General features: G+C 31.7%; 3 protein-coding genes across 7 annotated transcripts; 2 read left to right on the forward strand and 1 right to left on the reverse strand.

Moving 5' to 3' along the window:
* The first annotated feature begins 6,906 nt into the window (after positions 1 to 6,906).
* LOC133674852 (bifunctional purple acid phosphatase 26-like) lies at positions 6,907 to 11,312 on the forward strand. 5 transcript variants are annotated; one of them, XM_062096128.1, is made up of 10 exons: positions 6,912 to 7,120; positions 7,599 to 7,827; positions 7,921 to 8,121; positions 8,204 to 8,315; positions 8,543 to 8,769; positions 8,955 to 9,093; positions 9,324 to 9,544; positions 10,012 to 10,133; positions 10,220 to 10,381; positions 10,913 to 11,312. In XM_062096128.1, the coding sequence occupies exons 2-10, from the start codon at positions 7,633 to 7,635 to the stop codon at positions 10,968 to 10,970; spliced, it is 1,437 nt and encodes a 478-aa protein (XP_061952112.1). In that variant the 5' UTR covers positions 6,912 to 7,120; positions 7,599 to 7,632; the 3' UTR covers positions 10,971 to 11,312. The 5 variants fall into 5 exon arrangements, 3 of the variants coding, with proteins under 3 accessions (XP_061952112.1, XP_061952113.1, XP_061952114.1); XM_062096129.1 differs by having other exon boundaries at positions 7,613 to 7,827; XM_062096130.1 differs by lacking the exon at positions 6,912 to 7,120 and adding an exon at positions 7,154 to 7,170.
* Positions 11,313 to 12,073: 761 nt separating this feature from the next.
* Positions 12,074 to 19,121, reverse strand: LOC133674182 (synaptotagmin-4-like). Its single transcript, XM_062095195.1, has 14 exons — positions 18,796 to 19,121; positions 18,598 to 18,706; positions 18,403 to 18,449; positions 18,171 to 18,291; positions 17,827 to 17,954; positions 16,911 to 17,012; positions 16,544 to 16,618; positions 16,147 to 16,226; positions 15,379 to 15,529; positions 15,073 to 15,303; positions 14,485 to 14,775; positions 14,135 to 14,248; positions 13,771 to 13,932; positions 12,074 to 12,968 (listed from the first exon to the last, which is right to left on the reverse strand). The coding sequence occupies exons 1-13, from the start codon at positions 18,898 to 18,900 to the stop codon at positions 13,786 to 13,788; spliced, it is 1,701 nt and encodes a 566-aa protein (XP_061951179.1). The 5' UTR covers positions 18,901 to 19,121; the 3' UTR covers positions 12,074 to 12,968; positions 13,771 to 13,785.
* On the forward strand, positions 12,187 to 12,994 carry LOC133674654 (uncharacterized). The gene is made up of 2 exons (XM_062095868.1): positions 12,187 to 12,213; positions 12,272 to 12,994. Exons 1-2 carry the CDS (start codon positions 12,187 to 12,189, stop codon positions 12,992 to 12,994), a joined length of 750 nt encoding a protein of 249 aa, XP_061951852.1.
* Positions 19,122 to 21,691: the final 2,570 nt, after the last annotated feature.

Consider the following 21,691-nt stretch of genomic DNA (forward strand, 5'->3'; position numbering starts at 1 on the left):
CTTTGTGAGGTACACGTACACCGCACTCGATAAACAAGCACTCTCTAAAATTATCTATTTTTTGAATATTTTCAACACAATTATTTTTTAATAGTGTTTAATTATAGACATTATAGTAAATATTATTGTTATAATAGCCGTCCAAAACAAGGCCACACAAAAATAGTTATTGCTCATTAAATTTGGTGTAAGAGATAATCATCATCGAAGGTTTTAATTTCAACACATAATCAAAGTTAGAGTTAAAATGTTTATTTGGGAATATAGGTGTGAATGTTTTTTAAAATGGTTTTTATTTAGAAATATATTAAAATTATTTTTTATTTTTAAAAAATTATTTTTTATATCAGCATGTTCAAATAATTTAAAAACACCAAAAATATATTAATTTAAAACAAAAAAAATTAAATTTTTTTAAAAATATTTTTACAAAACAAAAACAAACATTAACAGTTGGATTGATCTTCAGTTTACTAGCTTATTATGGTAAGATAACTAAAGGAAATAGATAGTATATGTTGTCTCTCAATTTTCCTTTTACTATTTTTCAATTAATTAAACTTTTAAATTGACAAGATTAAGTGCTCATTGATGTCTATCAATGGTTTTAGATTAACGAGACACGTTCACTGCATAGATTATTACTAAATTAGTGGATTTACTGTGAAATGTAATTAATAAATCAAATAAAATTTATATTTTAAATACCAAAAAAAGGAAGAAGATAAAGCTACAGCGGTGTTGATGCTGCTGAATGTATCATCCATTTTCGTAGTGCATTGGGGGTATATTCTGGCTTATGCTTGTTTTGCGGGATCCAATATCCTTGATACCTCTATATGCTTGGAAACGTAGCTTGCGCTGGCGTTAATAGCCTTTTATATATATATATATATATATATATATATATATAGAGAGAGAGAGAGAGAGAGAGAGAGAGAGAGAGAGAGAGTTTTGCGGCTGGTTTTTAGTGATTTTAGCTTGAAATAATATTAAATTATAATTTTTTTAATTTTTTATAATAATTTTGATGTGTTTATTTAAAATATAAAAAATTATTTTAATATATTTTTAAATAATTTTTTTTAAAAAAAAACACCGTATATTATAATCTCAAACACACATTTATGAAAAGATTAAGTGAAAAATATATGTGTGTGTATAATAGTTGACCTCTATATTAGATATTAACAATGCCTTTTTTTGGGTAAGGATATCCTTAATTAAGTTTTCATACATTAAATTTCAATCTATTTTTTTATATAATATAATAAAAAAATTAAAATTAAATTTTTTTTAATAATTTTACTTGTACACAATAACTTAAGCACAACTTGAATAACTAAAATGTAAACCTACATTTTAACTCTCATAGGGCAAACAATTTAAGTTATATCATATTAAACTCGACTCTATATAATAAATTAATTTAAAAACTTTAAGAGTCGATTTTTATTGACATGTTTAACTTATTCAAATACAATCCCAAATTTACTTGTTGTAACATGAAGAAAAAAACAAAAATAATATTTTTTAATAAAAATGATTTAATTGGGTTTACCTCGTGACCTGAAACATAATAATTTTGAAATTATAAAGATGAAATTGGATAATTTATTGAATTAATAGGGTTGAATATAAAAGAAAAATGAACTGAATTGAAAGAAACAATTTTTCATGGAACAATTCGAGGCTGTCCGAGCCTCCCAAGAAAAAAAAATCACAATTAAAATTTTTCCGTGTCTCCCTAATTTGAATTCCCCGGTTAATTAAATCCTATAGCATATGAGATAAGATTTTCCTTTGAAATTCAAATTTGATTGGACAACAAACTCAATCTCCCAATGCTTTTGATTCTATTTGGTTAATACTAGGTTTATGGGTTTGAGCTATGCTTCAGGCCAAAGTATTTTTTTTGTATTTTTTTTATCGGTTATAAAAAATATTTGGGCGAACGCTCACTCGGGACATAGATTTAATTGAGAAAAAAATTGGTATAATTTAATAATATAATATAAGAATAAATAACAACACTAAATGAACCAATTTAGAAAAACAATTCATGGAAACCTGCAAAAACATGATTATTGAAATAAAAAAAAAGGCAACAAAACTAAAATTTCATCTAATCAGTTGAAAAGAAAAAGAAAAGAAAAATCGACATGAGATAACCTAAGTGAACATGTCAAATATGTAAGTTAGATTATGAGACCGGGATAAGTCAATAAAAAAAACCAAAATCCAATTCCAAACAAATACAACTTAGAATGATGAAACTAAAAAATAATAACAAAAAAATAACCAACAAACTGGGCAAGCCAACACAATTCTACGACTCGAATCACGTGAATGAAATAACCCAATAGAAAGTAAACCAGAAAAGATTATAAAGTCTATTATAAAACAATCCAATGTTGTAGGACAAAATATTAAAAAAATTATAAAAATTATAAAAACAATCCGAGTCAACCCATATTAACTTGCTAAGCAAGCGGTTTAAGTGATAAAACTAGGATAGACGAACATGAGAGAAATTAAAAAAAATCAAGAAGTCTAATATCAAAATACTCAAACCTTGAAAGACAAACTGAAAAAAGAAAATTAATTCATAACTAATCTAACATTGAAGGAAAAAATAAAAACATCAATTTAAACAAATTTCCAAAGTAAATTTAACAAAGAACAACAAATAAAAAGAACCGATATAACCCGAGTTATTTTTAGAATTAATAAAAAAATTTATAGATTGTAAATAAATAAAAATAATGGAGTCTAATATCCAATTAAATAAATGCTAGGGGATGAAATTGTAAAAACATAAGGTTAAAAAAAAAATTAAAAGGCAAATGTACGAAGAATGAGGATAAAATCTGATAGGAAAAAAAAAACTAAAAGAGAATAAAATGGTAAAAAAAAATATCAAATAAAACAAACTTGGCATGAGACAACAACAAATAAATCAAACAAAACAAACTTGGCTCAAGTCAACATAGGTTAAGTTGTGAAACATGCAATCTCAACACATGAGATCGGAATAACCTCGTAAAAGGATGTAATTGAAAAAAATTAATTGTAAAAAATAACCTAAAAAAGACTTAGGTCAATCCGGTCAAACTCGTGACCCGGGTCCCGAGACTGAAATCATCTTGTAGAAGGCAAACTTAAAAAAAATCATGAAGTCAAATTCTCAACCAACAAAATATCAATGGATAAAATTGAAAAAAAAAGTCTAAATAAAAAAGGATCTAAAAAAACAAAAAACAATTAAAATAACAAGAACTAAATCTAAAATAAAATAAAATAAAATAAAATATCAAGGGATGTAATTGAAATATAAATTCAATTAGAAAAATTACCAAACAAAAAAATAGAAATAAAAAAAATAAAAATCAAATTTGATAGATAAAAAAATCACAGAATAATGAAATTGAAATAAATCTCAATTCAATTAATTATTTAAAATAAAAAAATAAATAAAAATCATATTTAAAATAAAAACAACTTGAAGAGATGCTTGAAACTTTGCATGGTCAGACACATAAATAAAGTAAGAGAGAGAAAAGAAAAAAAATAGTCAATATCAAATTAAAGATTTGTTCCTCACACATATTGTCCAAAGATAAAGAGATTATTGTGAAGATTAAAACATTGTTATGGAATTCAATCTTTGACCACCAAACAAAGTTTTCTAAAAAGCATGAATATAAAAAGGTGCCAATAATTTTTTAATATTAAATATTAAATTTTCTCTGCTAAATACCAAATTTGAAATCAAGGGCAATGCATGTATTTTATTGTGCTATAAAAAATGAAAAGTCAAACGGGCCCTCCACACCATTTTAATTTTTTTTGCTTTAAAGAGTATTTTAGTCCATTTAATATATAAAAAATAAAACTACCTTTTTACACCTACTACCAATTCCAAAAATATTTGCCAGGAAGGGAAAAATAATAATATCAGGAAAACCTCATTCCCTTCTAGTTAGTTTTTTTTTTTTTTTTAATTTCTACCCAAATTTTGATATTCTTGCACTGAAAGCTAACTCGCATCCCCTTAGTTGACGTGTCACAACCTCACCTTGATGAACATGCACCGTCCAATCTTTTTTTTTTTTGATTCGAGAAAACCTCACCCCCTAAAAAGCGCACTTTGTGGGCCCAGGTGAGTGAGTAAAACTCCGGCTATCCCAGGCTCTTACAAGAGGTACACGTCCTGACTCGAACTCAAGACCTGCTGTGCAGATCTCAAGCCCTTTGCCACCGTCCAATCATTCTTTATGAAAAACCAACTCCATCATATTTCCATCTCACTTTTCTTGCCCGGGCGAGAAATTCTCCATCTCATTATAGCGTGTCTCATAATATATAATAATTCTTTTAGTTTTTAAAAATTATTTTTAATATTATCATATTAAAATAATTTAAAAATATATAAAAAATTAATATTAAACATTTTTTTTTTATTTTTGTTGAAAAACACCGCTGCTACTAGACTCTTCTCTAAACCGACAGCTATTACTCACATGGAAGCTGATGATAAAACTTTCAAGTAACCACCGTGGAATTGGCAGGGCTTCTTTGAAAGGAAGGTGGAGCCCATTATCCGAAAACAAATTAATTCAGCATGGTAGGTATAGGTAGAGAGAAGGAATTATAATTATAATTATAATTATAATTCAATACAAAATACTTGAAGCATGCTTGTCGACAAGGATGCTTACCGACATTTCCCATTACTGAATGACAAGTTCATAATGCTCTTCGCTAAAATTCAAATTCAACTGCAATCAGATCCATGTGCGCAACAATTGAGCAAAAACAAAGCCTGGTGGTATAATGTGTGTGTGTATTTTATTATTATTATTTATTATTATTTTTTTGGCCTATACACACCCCCAACATAGCACCAAACTCGGGTGTGTTTGTTTTAGTTTTTGTGGTTGAGTTTGAGGTTGGGTATAACCTATTTATGTACAAAACTCAACCACAAAAGCTATTTTTTATTGTTTTTCTTAGCTTTTTTGGTAGATTCCATACACAAAACTCTATCTCCACCTCAAAAACAAACACCTTCTAAGAATCAGGATAAGACTTTCCAAGATATTTAGCCTTTAAGTGGTTATTTATTTTTATATTTTAAATATATATATATATTTTTAAATTAATTATTTTATTTAAAATTAATATTTTTTTTGATGTTTTTAAATTATTTTAATAGGCTAATATAAAAATTATTTTTTTTTTTAAAAAAATAAATATTATTTTAATACATTTAAAAAAAAAACTATTAACACCGGTTCTTAGTTTTACCTGGGAAATCTATAAAAGCAAACAGCATGTTCGGCGAGCTATACATGGTATAGTTCCCAGTACAATATATTACATTATTTATTTCACGAAACATTTTAATTTTGTTTTAAAATACAATAACAGTTGTTTTTTAAAATGAAATTTTTTTATTTTTAAAAATTAATTTTGTTTTCAACACATTAAATAATTTAAAAACATAAAAAAATTAATTTAAAACAAATAAATAATAAATAAATTTTATTTTTAAAAATATTTTTAAAACATAAAAACTAACAGTATTTCAATAAACTTATTCTCGTATCCACATTTTAGAAAAGAAATGAGAGTGAAAAAAAAGCAAGAAATTAAACACACTACCGTACAACAAAGACTTGGTGAGAATTACAGTTGTCATGATGTAGATTGATTGGTTCTGGAGGCATCCTCTTGTGGAAAACCTAAACCAATGAAAATTTAAACGAAACCTTGCTCTCCTTTTAGACGCAAGACTTGGAAGTCCACCAGTCTCCTTACCTTTTCTTACCATATTAAGAGTTGAGGAGAAAATTAACTCTAAAAAATATAATATAACTGGCTTGGTTTTAAATTTATTTTTTAAAAATTATTAGTTCAAGTTTTATAAATTTAAGGGTTATTGGAGACTTATATAGTCGTTAACTTCAGAATCTATAAGATTAGTTAAGATATACGCAAACTGAACCGAACAACCATGTTATTTTTTTTTATAAAAAAAGTGAGGTAAATAGATCAAATACAACCTGATTAATTTTTATCTGGAGTTAGGGCAGTAATTATTAAGATTTTGGTTTTGGTTTGGGTAAGATACAAAGAAGAAATTTTTTAGGAGAGAAAATAATTTTCAAAAAGAGAGAAATTGTGCTTGGAGGGAGATTTTTTTTATTTTGTTGGATTTTTTATATTCAAAATATATGAAGGTTGATTCATCAAATCTTAAAGTTTTTGTTGACCATAATGTAAAATATAATTTTTCACTCATAATTTACACCCAAACTACAAAAGTGCATTTTTTTTAACTATCCTTTTTATTTATTTATTTAAGTAAGATGAACCTCGGATAAGCATGCAATTAAGACTCAATGACTACTTATTAATAGAGACTCACTAGTTAAACATGTGGCTAATAAAAATGAAGGATGGTGGATTCATGCATATCTTGATTCATAGAGTTAGGATATCCTCAGTATATCTCACTTGTTCTTATTTTTATTATTATTTTTTTTGATACTATTTGATAGTACAATTAAAAAAAATTACGATTGGGTTTGGTTGGATTACAACCCAATTAAGATGTTTTAGTTTAGTTGAAACACAATTTAATTGAGATAATTTTTATTTTTATTTTTATTTTTTTACAAGTATATAAACTATAAATTTAGATATGGATATTTAGTAGAGATTAGAAAAAAACTATCATTTTTCATGATAAGTTATACAAGATAATTTTTTAAATATTTTACAGATATTTTACAAATGTTTTTGAATATTATATATATATTGATTTTATCGACGTCTAGAAAAAACAGGAAAAAAAAGGAATTATTCGGCTTCACGCAATTAATCTAATGCAATTACTTATTACTAACATGGCAATAGCGGATTGGTGTATCGCTATACCTAGCAAATTGCTCTGGAAACTTTGAAAACAACAACTGCTCTAACTGTTTGCTGGCATCTTACTCTTGAGAAAAGGTCACCGTTTATAACTGTCAAAGATCTACAACAGCGTCTGTCTTACAACCTCTGTCTTTGTCTCTCTTCCGTTCCGTTCTGTTCTTCGTCATTGATTCAGGTACCCCTCCTGTCTTTCAAATCTTTCTGACTCATCTCTGCTTCGATATAGTAAGAAGGACTCGTGTTTATTTCTGCAACCTTTTGATTTTATTTTCTTAAAGATTGCTTGCAAAAAACTTTATAGATTGTGGATTTTTTTTTTCTATGGCTTTCTCATCGTTACAAGTTAAGAATGAAAGCTTGTAATTGATTTTATATTGAAGTAACAATTGCAGAGTTTTCTTGATTTGATTCATGAATCAAAATTTGTAAACCATAGAGGTTAATGCAGTGCAATATAGTTATGATGGGTAGACCTGAAATGCAAGGAAGTTGCTTCCTAGAGAAAAAGAGAAGAAAGAAGCCAAACTAATTAAGGGTCAAACAGTTCAATTTTTTTTAAAGATGATTTGCACTTCCTAATTTGGGTTAGTTTAGTCTTACTATTAGTCTATATGTTTTCTTTGCTGTAGTTGTATTCTTACTGGATTTATTAGGTTGTGTTTCCCAGGGATTCCTCTTGCAAAGAATATGCTGCTGGCTTCTAGATTATTGCGGTTGCAATTGTTTCGATTTGTAATTATATTAGTTTTAGTCTTGAGCTATGTGGAAAATGGGAATGCGGGTTTAACGAGCACTTTTGTTCGTACGCAATGGCCAGCGGCAGATATCCCTCTTGACAATGAAGTTTTTGCAATTCCAAAAGGTTATAATGCTCCACAGCAAGTGAGTCTTGCACATTTTACTGAATTTTAGTTGAAACCCTTTCTTTTTTTTCGTTGAGGTTAATTATGACCTGATCAGTTTGTTGATTGTTAGGTCCACATCACTCAAGGTGATTATGATGGGAAGGCTGTAATAATCTCTTGGGTTACGCCTGATGAACCGGGTTCTAATACCGTGAAATATGGCATTTCAGAGAATAGTTATGATTTTAGTGCTGAGGGCACTGTTACTAACTACACCTTTTACAAATATAAGTCTGGCTACATTCATCACTGTCTTGTTGATGGGCTTGAGGTAAAATATTCAATTGAACTATGATTTTGTTTCGCTTTTTGAATGGTCTCAGTTTTGGGGATTAACATTTCTGTCTTTTTAGTATGATTCCAAGTATTACTACAAGATCGGAGAAGGTGACTCCTCTCGTGTGTTTTGGTTTCAAACACCTCCAGATATTGATCCAGATGCTTCCTACACATTTGGAATTATTGGTAAGATATTTTGCTGCTTTTTAAGAATAACTAAGTTGAATTTTGTTTCTGAATACCTATTGGATTTTGCTTTAGCAAGATATTTTTCAACCAACAGTCCTTTGTTTCAATATCAGGTAATACGATACTGACAATGGAATTTGGTGGTTGGAAGAACATGTTTCTTAGTTTTGGACCACATGTTTTTATATTTTTCTCACTATGTATTGGTTTTTGTATATTTTTAGGTGATTTGGGTCAAACATATAATTCTCTTTCCACTCTCGAGCATTACATGAAGAGTGGGGGACAGAGTGTTTTGTTTGCTGGTGATCTCTCTTATGCTGATAGATATCAATATGATGATGTTGGTGTTAGATGGGATTCATGGGGCCGTTTTGTCGAGCAAAGTGCTGCATATCAACCATGGATTTGGTCAGCTGGGAATCACGAGATAGAGTACATGCCAGAAATGGTAACCTTGAACTTCTTCACCTGATGTTTTCTTTTCTAGTTTTTATGCTCTTGCCATTGATCTATTGTTTCTAGTTTTATTAATGCTCTAGTTTCAACACATGTCTAATCATTGGCATTTTTGTTGTTAATGTATCCTCTTTGCTTTAATGCTTGTCAACTCACACACAAATCCTCTTGTTCCAGGAGGAAGTCCTTCCATTTAAATCATTTCTGTATAGATTTGCCACCCCTCATACAGCCTCAAAAAGCACCAATCCTCTTTGGTATGCTATACGCCGTGCATCTGCTCACATCATTGTCCTCTCCAGCTATTCTCCATTTGGTAATCCTTAATTCACTATGTTTTGGCAGGCAATAGCTAGTCTATTCCAAAACTTAGATGATACTATCTGCTTAAAATTTGCTGGTTTCTTACCAAAGTAGATGCATTGGCAACTGTTATTGACATTTTAATGATTTCTATTCTTAGTTCATATTTCAAAAGACTATTTGATGTTACTATAAGTCGAATGTTTTCTGGTCGTAATGAATTTGCAAATATTTTTTAATCAGTAAAATACACTCCTCAATGGATGTGGCTTAGAGAAGAATTGAAAAGAGTCAACAGGGAGAAGACACCTTGGCTCATTGTTGTCATGCACGTGCCCATCTACAACAGCAATGCAGCCCACTATATGGAAGGTGAAAGCATGCGTGCAGTCTTTGAAAGCTGGTTTGTTAGATCCAAAGTCGACTTCATTTTTGCTGGTCATGTTCATGCATATGAAAGATCAGTATGTACTTTCCTCTTTTTTATGCCTTATAGACCTATCAATACATCATCATATAGGCATGTAGCTAATCAATTTGTATATTTGTACCTTCCTCTTCCACTAAATGGAATTCCCATAAGATCATTCTCTTGAAACTTCACTGAATCCCGAAGAACATTCATTTACAAAGTTCATTGGAAAAGAGGAGCTGCTACTTTTTTAAGTAGGTCCTTGGAGATTGCAAACTGGCATGCAGCTCCTATAGTTGAGACCCAACCCAGCCGCATGGTTAAAGAAACAATTTTAGCCCACCCCTGCCATTCATTTTCTAAGAAGTCATGTTCATGATGCATGATTCTCCTGAAAGTGCCTTGGAGTTGCAACCCCTCATATTCTGATCCTAATGGTGCTGTATATATCATTTTATGCACCATTTTTGAATTTGTCAAGTGTTTCGTTTTCTCATTGAGAGTATTCTTGATTTACAGTATCGTATCTCAAACATACATTATAACGTGACAACTGGTGACCGTTATCCTGTTCCTGACAAATCAGCGCCCGTGTACCTAACTGTTGGGGATGGGGGAAATCAGGAAGGTCTTGTTGGAACGTGAGGCAAATCTAATTGTTTAAGCTTAGGAAAATCTAAATAATTCAAATATGGGTTACCTATTAACTGTTGAAATTTATAATTAGGTTCTTCGACCCACAACCAGATTATTCCGCATTCAGAGAAGCTAGTTATGGCCATTCTACCTTGGAGATTAGGAACAGAACACATGCATTCTACCAATGGAACCGAAATGATGATGGAAAGCCAGAAACAACTGATTCTGTGATATTCCATAACCAATACTGGTAAGTGTGATCTCTTTGCCTTCCTTTTGTTCAAGAATGCTAGATGCTAGTGTTTAGTCATGGTGGTATTTCTCAAGCATCAGACAAGTATTATAGTTGCATTGGGAAGATGGCATTGTGGACTCGCATTTTTTGAGGGAAGGTAAAGTTCTAATGAAGATAGAGGAAGTTTTTTCTAAGATATCAAATATCAGATGAGCAACAAAACTGATGCAAAAGTCTTGTATAATACAAGTGATTGATTCATTCATAAGTGCAATATGCGGCTCCTGTATGCTTTGTGTTTTTTATTTGCTTTCTAAGTTGAAAGACATAAACACCCAAAAAACCAATTAAACAATGTACATGCAAGCTTGTAACTCTATTCGTAAACATGATGCCAGTAGAATAACTTAATGATCTGCCTTTGAGTAACAGGATATTAATAGCATATGCTTCAAAGCGATGGTTGCACATCATTGGCTATCCGATGTCCATAACTTCTTTCATGAACATGATTCGATTTAGAGCTCTTAATGAATTGTCATGCAGGGCAAGCAATCTGCATAGAAGGAGACATCTCAAGGCTAGGGAACATGCTAGTTGCTGAAGATTTTGGATAGAAAGTTCATAAATTTGTGCACTTTGTGCATGCCGTGGCAGAGCAGTAATATTTTGCAGTTTGCACTACTATATTATCAAGATCGGGGGATGCTAGCAACCTGTGCTGTTCGCAGAAATATTTGGGATCACTACGTCCTACATTTATAGTAAACGGCCATTTGTTGAATTTGCCAGCATTGAATATATCATTTTAAGGAATTAGTTTGTCAAGTTTCATTTCCTGAAATATTCCTTGATTTCTTAGCTCAATAAGGACACATTGTTGGTCACTATCGTTCTCGACTCCATTGTAAATCATCTTATAATAAAGTGCTATTTTCATTGCTCAGATTCATTTCTTTTCTTATCAAAAGAACTTTATCAGCAGATGAATCCAAAGAAGAGCATCAGATCCTGCAAAACTCTTATCAGCTCAGCTCTGTGTGCTAAGTAGGTCATCTATGAGCTAAGTTAGTCCACAAATGAACATCCTTTTGTTTTCTAGGAATGTCCACTAACAATATCTTTAATTCAAAAACTTAATCAAATCTATATATTATCACGAACACAATTTTCACACTGCTAGCAATTAATGTCTCAACAACACAATTGAAAAATATTTATTTTTTTATCTACTTTTCTTACATTATATTAACCTGAAAAGTCCTAAACTAGATGATTATTTTGCAAATAACAGTCACCGTTCAACCTATCACTATTCTCGAAGAAAGCCCAGATATAGAAATTTTCCCAGGATCATCAGCTATATATTTCCATCACAAAGCAATGGAAAATGGAGAAACCATATGATACATGATGCGTTGCAACTGTATATAAAACTTCCATTGATCTCTTGCATTGACCCACACAAGCCGCCAGAGATAAATTTGGTTTTTATTAAAAAAGAAGTGTTTAAGGAAACTCGACATACTAATCCACAAAAAACGTGGAACAAACAACGTTTGTGTGGCGAGCTAAATCCGGATAAACTCAAATAAAATGATTACATAAATGGAAAATATAATAATTAACCAAGGCTTCTATTTTCGTTCAATTTAATTTAATTTTATGTAATTTTTTTTATTAATTTGGATTAATCTGTTTCCTGAATTTACTTGGAATTTCTGTCCACATGTCCCATATATTGATGCATAGGTATTGGTGTTCATTCTCGTGTTTCCTTGGAACCAAGGCTTCTATTTTCGTTCTGTTGCCTTATAATCATGACAATACTGCATGATATTAAGGATGTAATAACATGTTATTATCCCTTTCTCAAACTAATTAATCTGTATTGAATATTGACAGAGCATTGATGAATTGAAGCAGAAGCTTGTGCATGCCACCATTGAATTAGAGTCCCTGCCTATTCATCCTCAAGAACAATCCGAAAACCTTCTTGTAGTTTCTGTGATAGGAAACTCGAGCATAACTGAATCTAACTGTTTATCTGAAACATATAATCACCAATCACATGGCTCCTCTCCTGTGGATCCCTTCTTTGATACAATTACTTCACCAGAATTCTCTAACAATAACTTGGCAGACTCAAGTCATATGGGGCTTGTGAGCAACACCTTTGTTCAAGAGTATAAAGGCTCTATATCAGCAGGTTTAGTGCCTCCAGCAGTGGCCAAGATCCATCCGGCTGATGCTGTAATTGAAAATTTCGTAAAAGGAAAAGTCGTGGGAAAGCTGCTGCAGGCTCTAATGGAAGCACGCCCTCTCCTTCAAACGCTACTTCTTGCAGGTCCGCTTCCACAGTGGAGAAATTCGCCTCCATTGCAACCGTTCAATATTGTACCTGTTCCCGTGAGTAACCAGAATACATTTGCAAATGCAAGCTCTCTTGCTCAAAAACCATTGGCTTCACCATCTTACATTGAGTTGCGTCGCGGATATTCTCAAAAGTGTTCTTCCATGTTAAATCTTGCTAGTTGTGCTTCTAGTTCAGGTCTAGACAAGGGATATCTGTTAAATTCTGGTGCAATCCATCAAATTCCAGCTGGAAAACGGCAGAGAATTCAGTGAGATCAAATTTCAATGGTTCAAGGAGTATAATAGATTTATTTATTTATAAACGTATGAATGACATAACTAGTACCCTTGGTTTAATACCTTGGTTCAATTGTTTTCTTGTCCATAAAATATTATGCTTAAGCTTCCTTCTTCTCAAATCAGATTACGTTTTGAATTTTGAGTCCCTCTAGCATTTGACAAAATCGGAAAAGCTAATTTTTTTTTTTTAAGACATAGAGTTGCTTTCATCAGATATTACCCTTATAGAAGAGGATATCAAAGCAATTTCATTTGAAACAGTCTTCAGCATTCATAAACTAATTAACCTGTAATATTGAATACTGACAGAGCATGATGAATTGAAGCAGAAGCTTGTACACTTCACTATTGAATCAGAGACGATTAAAGTTGAACCAAATGAAGATATGAGAAAGAACAAGGAGGATGTGGAGCATTTAATCCATCTCTTAAAGATTGTTACCAAGAAAGCCCAAAACTTATCTGCAAATATCATCAGCCTCCATTGCATATATACACATACATGTATTCTGAATTTAAACATATCACAGAATGTAATCCAATAAAGGGAAAAAAAGGGTAAAAATGGTTAGACATGAAGAAAAGAATAGCTGGACTTTCCTCATCCTCTTCCTCTTCTTTCCTTTACATTATTCTTTAATACCCTTTAAAACACAGCATCGAGGAAAATCGTAGCATTGGCTTCTAGCACTTGCGTGCAAAGAGAAAAACAGGCAAGAATATCTGCATGGAAAAGCTTGAAAAGATACCCTTTTAGTTGTAGATCAAGAATCACGAAACTTTAGCTGCGGTGTCCACTGGAGATGCAGAAGCAGCTTTCCTGATTTAGCACCGTCTAGTGGAAAGCTGTCTTGAAATTCTCCTTCTAATAGAACCCTGGTGAGTGTCATTATGCATCTTCCCATTTTATCCTGAAAGATTCATACAGTTCGTCGAAATTAGAATGATATTGAAAGACTATTAACAATCTTGCAAGAATAATGCAGATTCCTTGCAAAATTTTGAAAAAAGCTACATAAACAAAACAATGCCTAAATACCTACGTAAACAAAAGCTCAGCAAGACAATTATATGACAATGAGCAATATAATGCACTTGGCGTGGAAATATTACCTTGCCAAAAGTGTCATGGTCCCAGACTTCTGCAATTAACATATCGTGTATTGCATCCTCCACAACAAATTCAAACGTTTGATTCCAAACTGGATTTAGGTTCTTAGTTAGGACCTGTGAAAGCATAAGTGGATGAGGTTATGGAACGTATAAGCATGGTCTTGCCTGCAAAATATAACTTTAGAAGACTCTTCTTTGTTATAATCAATAGAGATCTAGTTAGCCAAAATTGCACTTTCGATGTGCCAGATTCTTTGAACAGGTGATAAAATGAGTGAATGATAGAAACAAACGAAAAAATAAAAAAGGAACATGGTGGTGATCATGTTAATCAGAAACCTCGAACTCACTCTAGTCTTGGCTTTTTTCTCAGATTTCTTCATTTTAAGGATAACATAGGGGTCGGCCTTTCCATTCAAGTCAGTTGCCGGCAAGTTTTCTGCAGCTATAACAGTAACTGATAGTACTCCTCTCACGATGACATTTTTCTTTGGAGATGTTCTTCCAGAATTAGGATCACCTGTTCCATCAGTGCCACTCCTAATGGCCTTCTCTAAAGTGGTCAATTGAAAATCAGGGTTAAAAGGATTTTTGAAACTGCTCTCTGTGCCATACGGACAGTACAAAAGCTCCAAGTGCACCTGATGAAAAAAAGAAGATGGCACTCATTAACAACTGCAAGTTCATATATTGCTTTTGAACAGAGAAAAATCTGTAACAAAAGCAGGGAAAAAACTGACTGTGGGAAATATCATCATATTAGGTTTTCAACTCAATTGAAAAAACTCGTTCCTAATCCCCTTCTGAATTCGTAAGAAATTACACAATAGTTTAGTCGTAGTATGATCTCCAACGCACTCGATATCGATATATCATTCTAACATACTTGAAACCAATGACGAGGATGGGAGATTTCAATTGGCATACTAGATTCTTACCTGACCCCTGTTCTTGTTATCTCTCTGGATCTCTAAATCTTTGACTAGTTTCAACCATACATCCTTCACTTTACCAGGCTCAAGATCCTTTAGTGCCACTAGAGCACAACCAATGAGTTCAGCAGCCTGAACTCCTTCATCATCGAAGACTCTTACAGTCAAGTGTTGAGTTGATGCATCTTCAACTACGAACTCAAAGTGTTCATTCCATATGGGATTCAATTGGTTGCTCTGAAATTATCGTAAGAGTTATGGCTGATCTAAACAAAGAAAACCTAAGTGGTGAAATATGGGAAGCTGTCTTACAATTGTTTTGCTGGTTTTCATTCTGCTACGTAGTGGACGTATAAATAAGACAGCAAAAGGATCAGATTTTCCGACAATGTCTTTATTTGTCAAGTCCTTGCCCTGCACAAGCTTCACGTCTAATGTTCCAACGGGCTTCAACTCCAGGTCACTAAAACATGAAGTAAACATTAATAATTGCAGTTTCATCAGAAATCCAAAAGTTTACTTTGTGTGAATCAGCTGGATGCATTCAGGAATTGCAACTTTGTTGGGGCTCGATACATAGAGAGACAGTGTGTTCAATGAAGAAGGAAGCATTTTATATCAGAAATACAAATTTAAAATTATCAGTGAACTTCTGGAACATATAATGGATTAGTACACTGTGGTGATTCAGAATAAGCACTATTGTGATCATGAGATAATGATCAAAGTCAGGCTGGGTTGAGATGAGCCTAAGCTGCTCTTATATCTCAATCTCAGTCCAGCCTCAAATCAACATATCTATTTCCGATCAACATGAATTTAGACTAAACCAAAACAAAAGTCTCATAATCAGACATGGATAGAACAATAGAGGATAAGGAGGTGGTCTAGCCTGTGCACGAAACTCAGGAAGCGAGTGAAACTCAAGCCTACCTATCTCAATATGGATTACAGGTCTGAAGATTTTGGCAAATTGTACCCCGATCATAACTAAAACTGGCAGGCATTATGGGAATTGAAATTTTGCAAAAGGATCACAATAAAGATGATAATCTAGAATTCTAGATAGAATTAGCGCACCTATAATCCCCAGGTAATATTGATACAATTTTCCGAACTGGCCATGTTATAGAATCTTCAATAGCATCCTTTATGGTTTCCTGAACATAAAATACAGCAGTTTCGTTAGACCTATGATCATTCACAGCCATAGTCCTAGGAACCAAATAAATAATGAAAAGTACAGTTCTGGAAGAGTATTTCAAATTAATGTTTAATCACCTACAATACTTTGTACGAGATGAGAAATTCCGGGTCGTAAAATTTGTGATCTAATCAGGATTAATCACCCTCCATCAGGTGTGACATCAATTTTGATCAAGTAATGTGGTCTTAAAGCCACAAGACAATCCTTGAGAAATGCATGCAAGTACGTGAGAGATGAAGCAAAGAACCAGGAAATAAAATTTGTTCAAACCTCAATAGCATCAGAAAGGCCTGGGATTGCTGATATCTCACCACGTGCAACTTTAAGCGTAAAATCCAGCTTTTTCTGCAGTCATAATAAAATTTATATATTGAATTCAAAGAATTCCATGTTCATGTTACCCAGAGCATATTTGGATATGGTTTTCTACATATTTATACATAAATGTTTGTTACTACATATACTTCATCTACTTTCAGAATGAGATTTCATATATAAGCATTGAAGTTTGTGCACATGTGCATGAAAAAAGTTCATGTAAGTAATCAGCATTGCCTTCAGAATATTTCTTTTTCCCTTCCAGAATGTTGATTGTGATAATTTTAAGATGGTTAAAAAGTAATAAGATAAAATTCACCTTTTCTCTCAAGGAATAAGAAACAGCTCCAAAACCAGGAAAGTCTTCGGCTAGTGGCTTGAAGATTAACCTGAAAACCCCAGTGAATCCAATATTTTTCACCTAGATGAAGTTAAACAGGAAAAGATATATAAATAATAATGAAGATCTTCCACTAAATGTGCACTAACTTAGACAGATTTTGTATATATCGTGTGAGTTAATTAGACAACGAACATGACATAAAGGGTGAAACAGATGAGCTTTCTTGGCAGATATCAGCTCTCAAACTAGGAATAAATTCCCCAGAATTACAAAAGAATGTTTAACATAGTAAAATCACTATATCTCAGCAGAAACAATGTGACAAAGGGGCTTGATTGCTGTATCAAAGCCAAAAAAGAAAGAAAGAAAGAAAAGGGAGCTGAAATTAGTATCAGTCTTCTTTATCAAAAGAAAGAATCAGTCTGCAGTCTGCACTTAGAAAGTTTTATTCTATTTATATCTTAAGATACTAGAAATCAATGCTTTAGTTAACTTCAATTAAGGAAAAGCATGATTCTTAAATCAATGTCGGTGAAACTTTACCACACATATATTGTAAAAGAACAACTTAACCTAATAGTTTAAGCTTTTAGATAAGATTTCAATATATAATTTTATATTATTCTTTAACATCCTCTCAAGTAAAAGTCTTTTGGACTTGAAACTTGCATATATCTATATTACCTTATGCTTAATTTCTATCAAATAGAATTAGGGTGGTGAGATTCGAACTCATGATACTTAGTCAATAAGACTCTGATACTAATATCAAAGAACTATCTCACCTAAAAGCTTAAAAGCTTAAGCTTTTAGGTTAAGATAATTCTTTTACATGTACATTACAAGGTCGGTAGAATACTCTACGAAAACAGAGCACCAAGTTGAAGATTACTTGGATGGGTAGTGCCACACCAACTCTTGTATTGACATCAAGTACAATATTTGGATTGCCATCCCACTGCATCTCCAATTCCATGGTGATACCCTTGTCTCCACTTTCCTCTTCAATAATGCAAACTCCTATAAGACATCCACAACTCGCACATATCATCACTCTGTTCCTTTGCATGCCCAGGAACTCAATTACTCAAATGACTAACAAAGGGGGGAAAGAAGGATTCTTTCTCGATTTCTAACCATAAATTCTCTGTCATTATTGATCCCATGATTGCCAACATTTTGGAAAAAGAACAATCACCAAGGACTTGAACCGATTTTGTAATCAATCAAACTAACCTGTAAATTGTGGAGCCACAGTACCAAGGGTCAACTTGGAAAACTTCATAGATGAAAATATAGCTGGCGTATATTGTTCAAGAATTGGCTCAACATTGCTTCTTATCAGGTCTGATGCTGCCTATGCCATTGTATAACCAGAAACCACAGAAACTCGCAGCTCAATATTACTAATTACCCAAATGTAGCAAGAAATCCACCATGAAAAAGGGAAATTAATCAAACTTATTACCTCGTCAACATAAGGCCAAATCTTGTCAAGTTGAGCATTAAGCCAAGTTAACTGCAATTCATGAACAAACCAATATCAGAACCATCATAAAAAATCTCTAAATCAATCCCATTAAAAAAAAAAAAACATGCGGATCCTAGTGATGAAACTCATAAATCCAATGGTTGGATTACTGTTCATATCATGTACAGTAACTTAACTTCTGCCTCTGTGAAAAGACAACCCAAGGTGGATAAAACTCATCAGGAAGAATTTTTCTTGAATCCTGGACTGTCATTCTTGCAAATGCTGCGACTGTCTTAGCCTAGAAAAACGCAAACATTAACGCAAACATAAAAAAAAAACAATCCACCATGAATCATTAATGAAACCAAGGAATCAGATGGGATTTACCAATTGAGAACGACGCATGGATCTGATATTCTCGTACTTAGCAAATGCTACGATGAGACCAATCCCAACAGAGATTCCTATAATCATACCAATAAAGAAAGACATTGTTTCAGTGTTTCTGTCTCTTGTATGAGTTTCAGGTTTCTTTTTTCTTTCTTTTTTAGCTTCAGCGTGGATTTTCAAGCCATGTTGTTGGTGTTTGATCAAAGAATGTTGGTTTTTGCGATGGGAACGTAGGGGACGTGTGAAGATGAAGAAAAACTAGATAGTTGTGTTGTCTATGTTAAATTGGCATCGATTAATCAGTAATCTTTTGGTTTAAGTTTCCCTTCTGGAAAGAATAAAGTAATTTGTTCCTCTTCTTTATGTTTCTTCTTTATATATATATATAGAGAGAGAGAGAGAGGATTTTGCAAAATTGGTCTAATTAAAATAAAAAAAGACAAATATAAACATATTTAATTGAAAAAATAAAGATGAAAATATACAAATAAATATATTATGATATGGTTTTGGAATAATTTTTTATTATTGTAAAATAAAAATAAAAACATAGAGAAACCCCCCCCTCTCTTTTCCCAAGTTTTTGTCGTTTCTAATTCAAAACAATAATTAAACAATAAAGTATCTAATTATAAAAAAAACTCAGGTGGTATGATTTAATAGAAAATGAGTTCATGTGGGAACTGATTCTTTTGGTCAGCATCTAAATCTTAACTTTTCAGCCAACTATAATACCTGTCTTCCAGCCACGTATGCAGTGAGCGAGACATTGGTAGTCATCTGCACGCCACGTACGTGGCCGTATCAGATCTCGTCTGAAAAAGCGTGCATGGACACCCACGACAACATTGAGAACATTGTGGTAGTCCATGACACTTGGGGGTTGTTCGGTCACGCGATTAAGGAATGAGCCTGGGGGATGACGACAATTCTTCTGTTTTCGAGGAGTTATTTGGCATTTTAGTTGGGCATTGTTTTTTTTTTTTTAATTATTTTTTTAAGTTATTTTTAATTCGGTTTTTGATATATTAATATTAAAAATAATTTTTTTAAAAATATTATTTTAATATATTTTTAAATAACAAGCATTTTAAAATATAAATTCTATTACTGTTCTAAATACTCTTTAATATGTTTTAAGAGTATATTTTTCTTGAAAAAAATATCAAATTGATTATTTTTTAGGTCTTTTTACATACTAATATTAAAAATATAAAATATAAAAAAAATAATATAATATATTTTTAAATAAAAAATATTTTAAAAATATTGTACCCCCATGCACTACCAAATATGCCATACAACCCTCCTTTCCAAAATCAAAACAGCGAAAATATTCTTTTGCTACTTCTGAACTTTGTTGATAATGGGTATAATTTCCACACCAGATGAATGATTTTTACATTGGATGTAAAATATTGTTTGTTCATGTCATACCCTATTAATTAATTAATTGATTGATTAGATAATAATAAATATTAATTTTAATTAAGTCATTTTTATAAATACAAAATGTTATTAACAAGTTAATTATTGATGGGATAATTTTAAATAATTGACATATAAACACAAACAAATGATAAATAAAACCCTCAAATCATAGATTGATCTCGCAAACAATTCCTTCAAACCCAAAAAAAAATAAAAAATAGATTGAGAATTTTAGCTGCCTTAATATCTTAATTAGAAGTATAATTGTAGTTATTTTTCAAAGTATTTTTTACTCGGAAATATATTAAAATAATATTTTTTTATTTTTAAAAATTATTTTTAACATCAGCGCATTAAAATGATATAAAAACATCAAAAAATTAATTTAAAACAAAAAAATAAAAAATTTTCAAAAACACTTTTAAAACAAAATATATAAACAAGCCTACCATTCCAGTATCTTAGCTTCCTTAATCTTTTTTCTTCCTTCCTTCTCCTACAATCAAATGGAATCAGGGATCATGCATTTTGTGTGCATCAAGCTAAAATTATCTCCCGAATTAGGTTAAATGGAAAGATTTTCGTGACTGATTCCCTTTTTTGAGTCTTCAATTGATAATTTCAAACGAGTCAATTAATAAGAACTAACTACTTGAGGTTATGGTTGTGATTGAATAAATTAAATAAATTAAATATTTTAAAATAATATAAATTATATTTAATTAATTATTTAAATTTTTAAATTGAGATAATTTTTTTATATAATAAACAGAGTTTTGATTATCAAACATACTATAGAGAATATCATTAATTTTGTAATCAAGTACAGAACATTTTGCATGGCTTGCTTTTGCTTAGCATCTTTCCACATCTGGGAATCTGCTGGATTAGATTAATAACCATCTTGAAGAATCAAGGCAGGCATTTGGTGAATTTTGATAGGTTAAATGACTCTAAGATAAAGAGAAAAGATATGTTGATTAGCTTAGCTAGATGAGATCAGTCATAATAAATATATATTCATGCTAAGTACGAATAAAAGTTGAAAATAAATCAAGCACTCTAGACAGTCCACGTTGTGCACAATTTGTTCTTTGTTCTCTACTTTCTGGCATGCAAATCTATGCATTAGAGACATTCCTTTTACATGTCACATGGGTTTAAAACCCAGCCTGGTCTGATGGGTCTATCCGAGACTCGGTTACTTCAGTGTTAGAATCGAGCTGAATTGAAGAAAAAACAGGAAAAAAAAAAACTCAGTATGATCCGGCTAACCTGGCGACCTGGTTGACCCGGTCAAAAACTCGGTTGTAATCTGTTGACTTTTGTTTTTTTAACTAAAACATCATTTTGATTTTTTTTAAAAATTGACCCGAACATTCCGGTGACCCTACTAAAACTCGGAACCTGGACCTTAAACCAGACCAATCACCGACCGGATCTAAAAACTATGCTTCTTCGT

The sequence above is a fragment of the Populus nigra genome, chromosome 15 (assembly GCF_951802175.1).
Source record: "Populus nigra chromosome 15, ddPopNigr1.1, whole genome shotgun sequence".
Lineage (NCBI taxonomy): Eukaryota > Viridiplantae > Streptophyta > Magnoliopsida > Malpighiales > Salicaceae > Populus > Populus nigra.

Bases quoted from the DNA above. Each gene is read 5' to 3' on its own strand.
- LOC133674182 (XM_062095195.1), bottom strand. From the start codon at position 18,900: ATGTCTTTCTTTATTGGTATGATTATAGGAATCTCTGTTGGGATTGGT. The intron at 17,013-17,826 runs GTAATCTTCAAC...AACTTCATCTAG, and splicing joins GTGTGGCACTACCCATCCAA to GTGAAAAATATTGGATTCAC. The intron at 16,227-16,543 runs GTTTGAACAAAT...TTTTATGTTCAG, and splicing joins GCCTTTCTGATGCTATTGAG to GAAACCATAAAGGATGCTAT.
- LOC133674852 (XM_062096128.1), top strand. From the start codon at position 7,633: ATGCTGCTGGCTTCTAGATTATTGCGGTTGCAATTGTTTCGATTTGTA. The intron at 9,094-9,323 runs GTAATCCTTAAT...TTTTTTAATCAG, and splicing joins CTCCAGCTATTCTCCATTTG to TAAAATACACTCCTCAATGG. The intron at 10,382-10,912 runs GTAAGTGTGATC...ATTGTCATGCAG, and splicing joins ATATTCCATAACCAATACTG to GGCAAGCAATCTGCATAGAA.
- LOC133674654 (XM_062095868.1), top strand. From the start codon at position 12,187: ATGACAATACTGCATGATATTAAGGAT. The intron at 12,214-12,271 runs GTAATAACATGT...GAATATTGACAG, and splicing joins TACTGCATGATATTAAGGAT to AGCATTGATGAATTGAAGCA.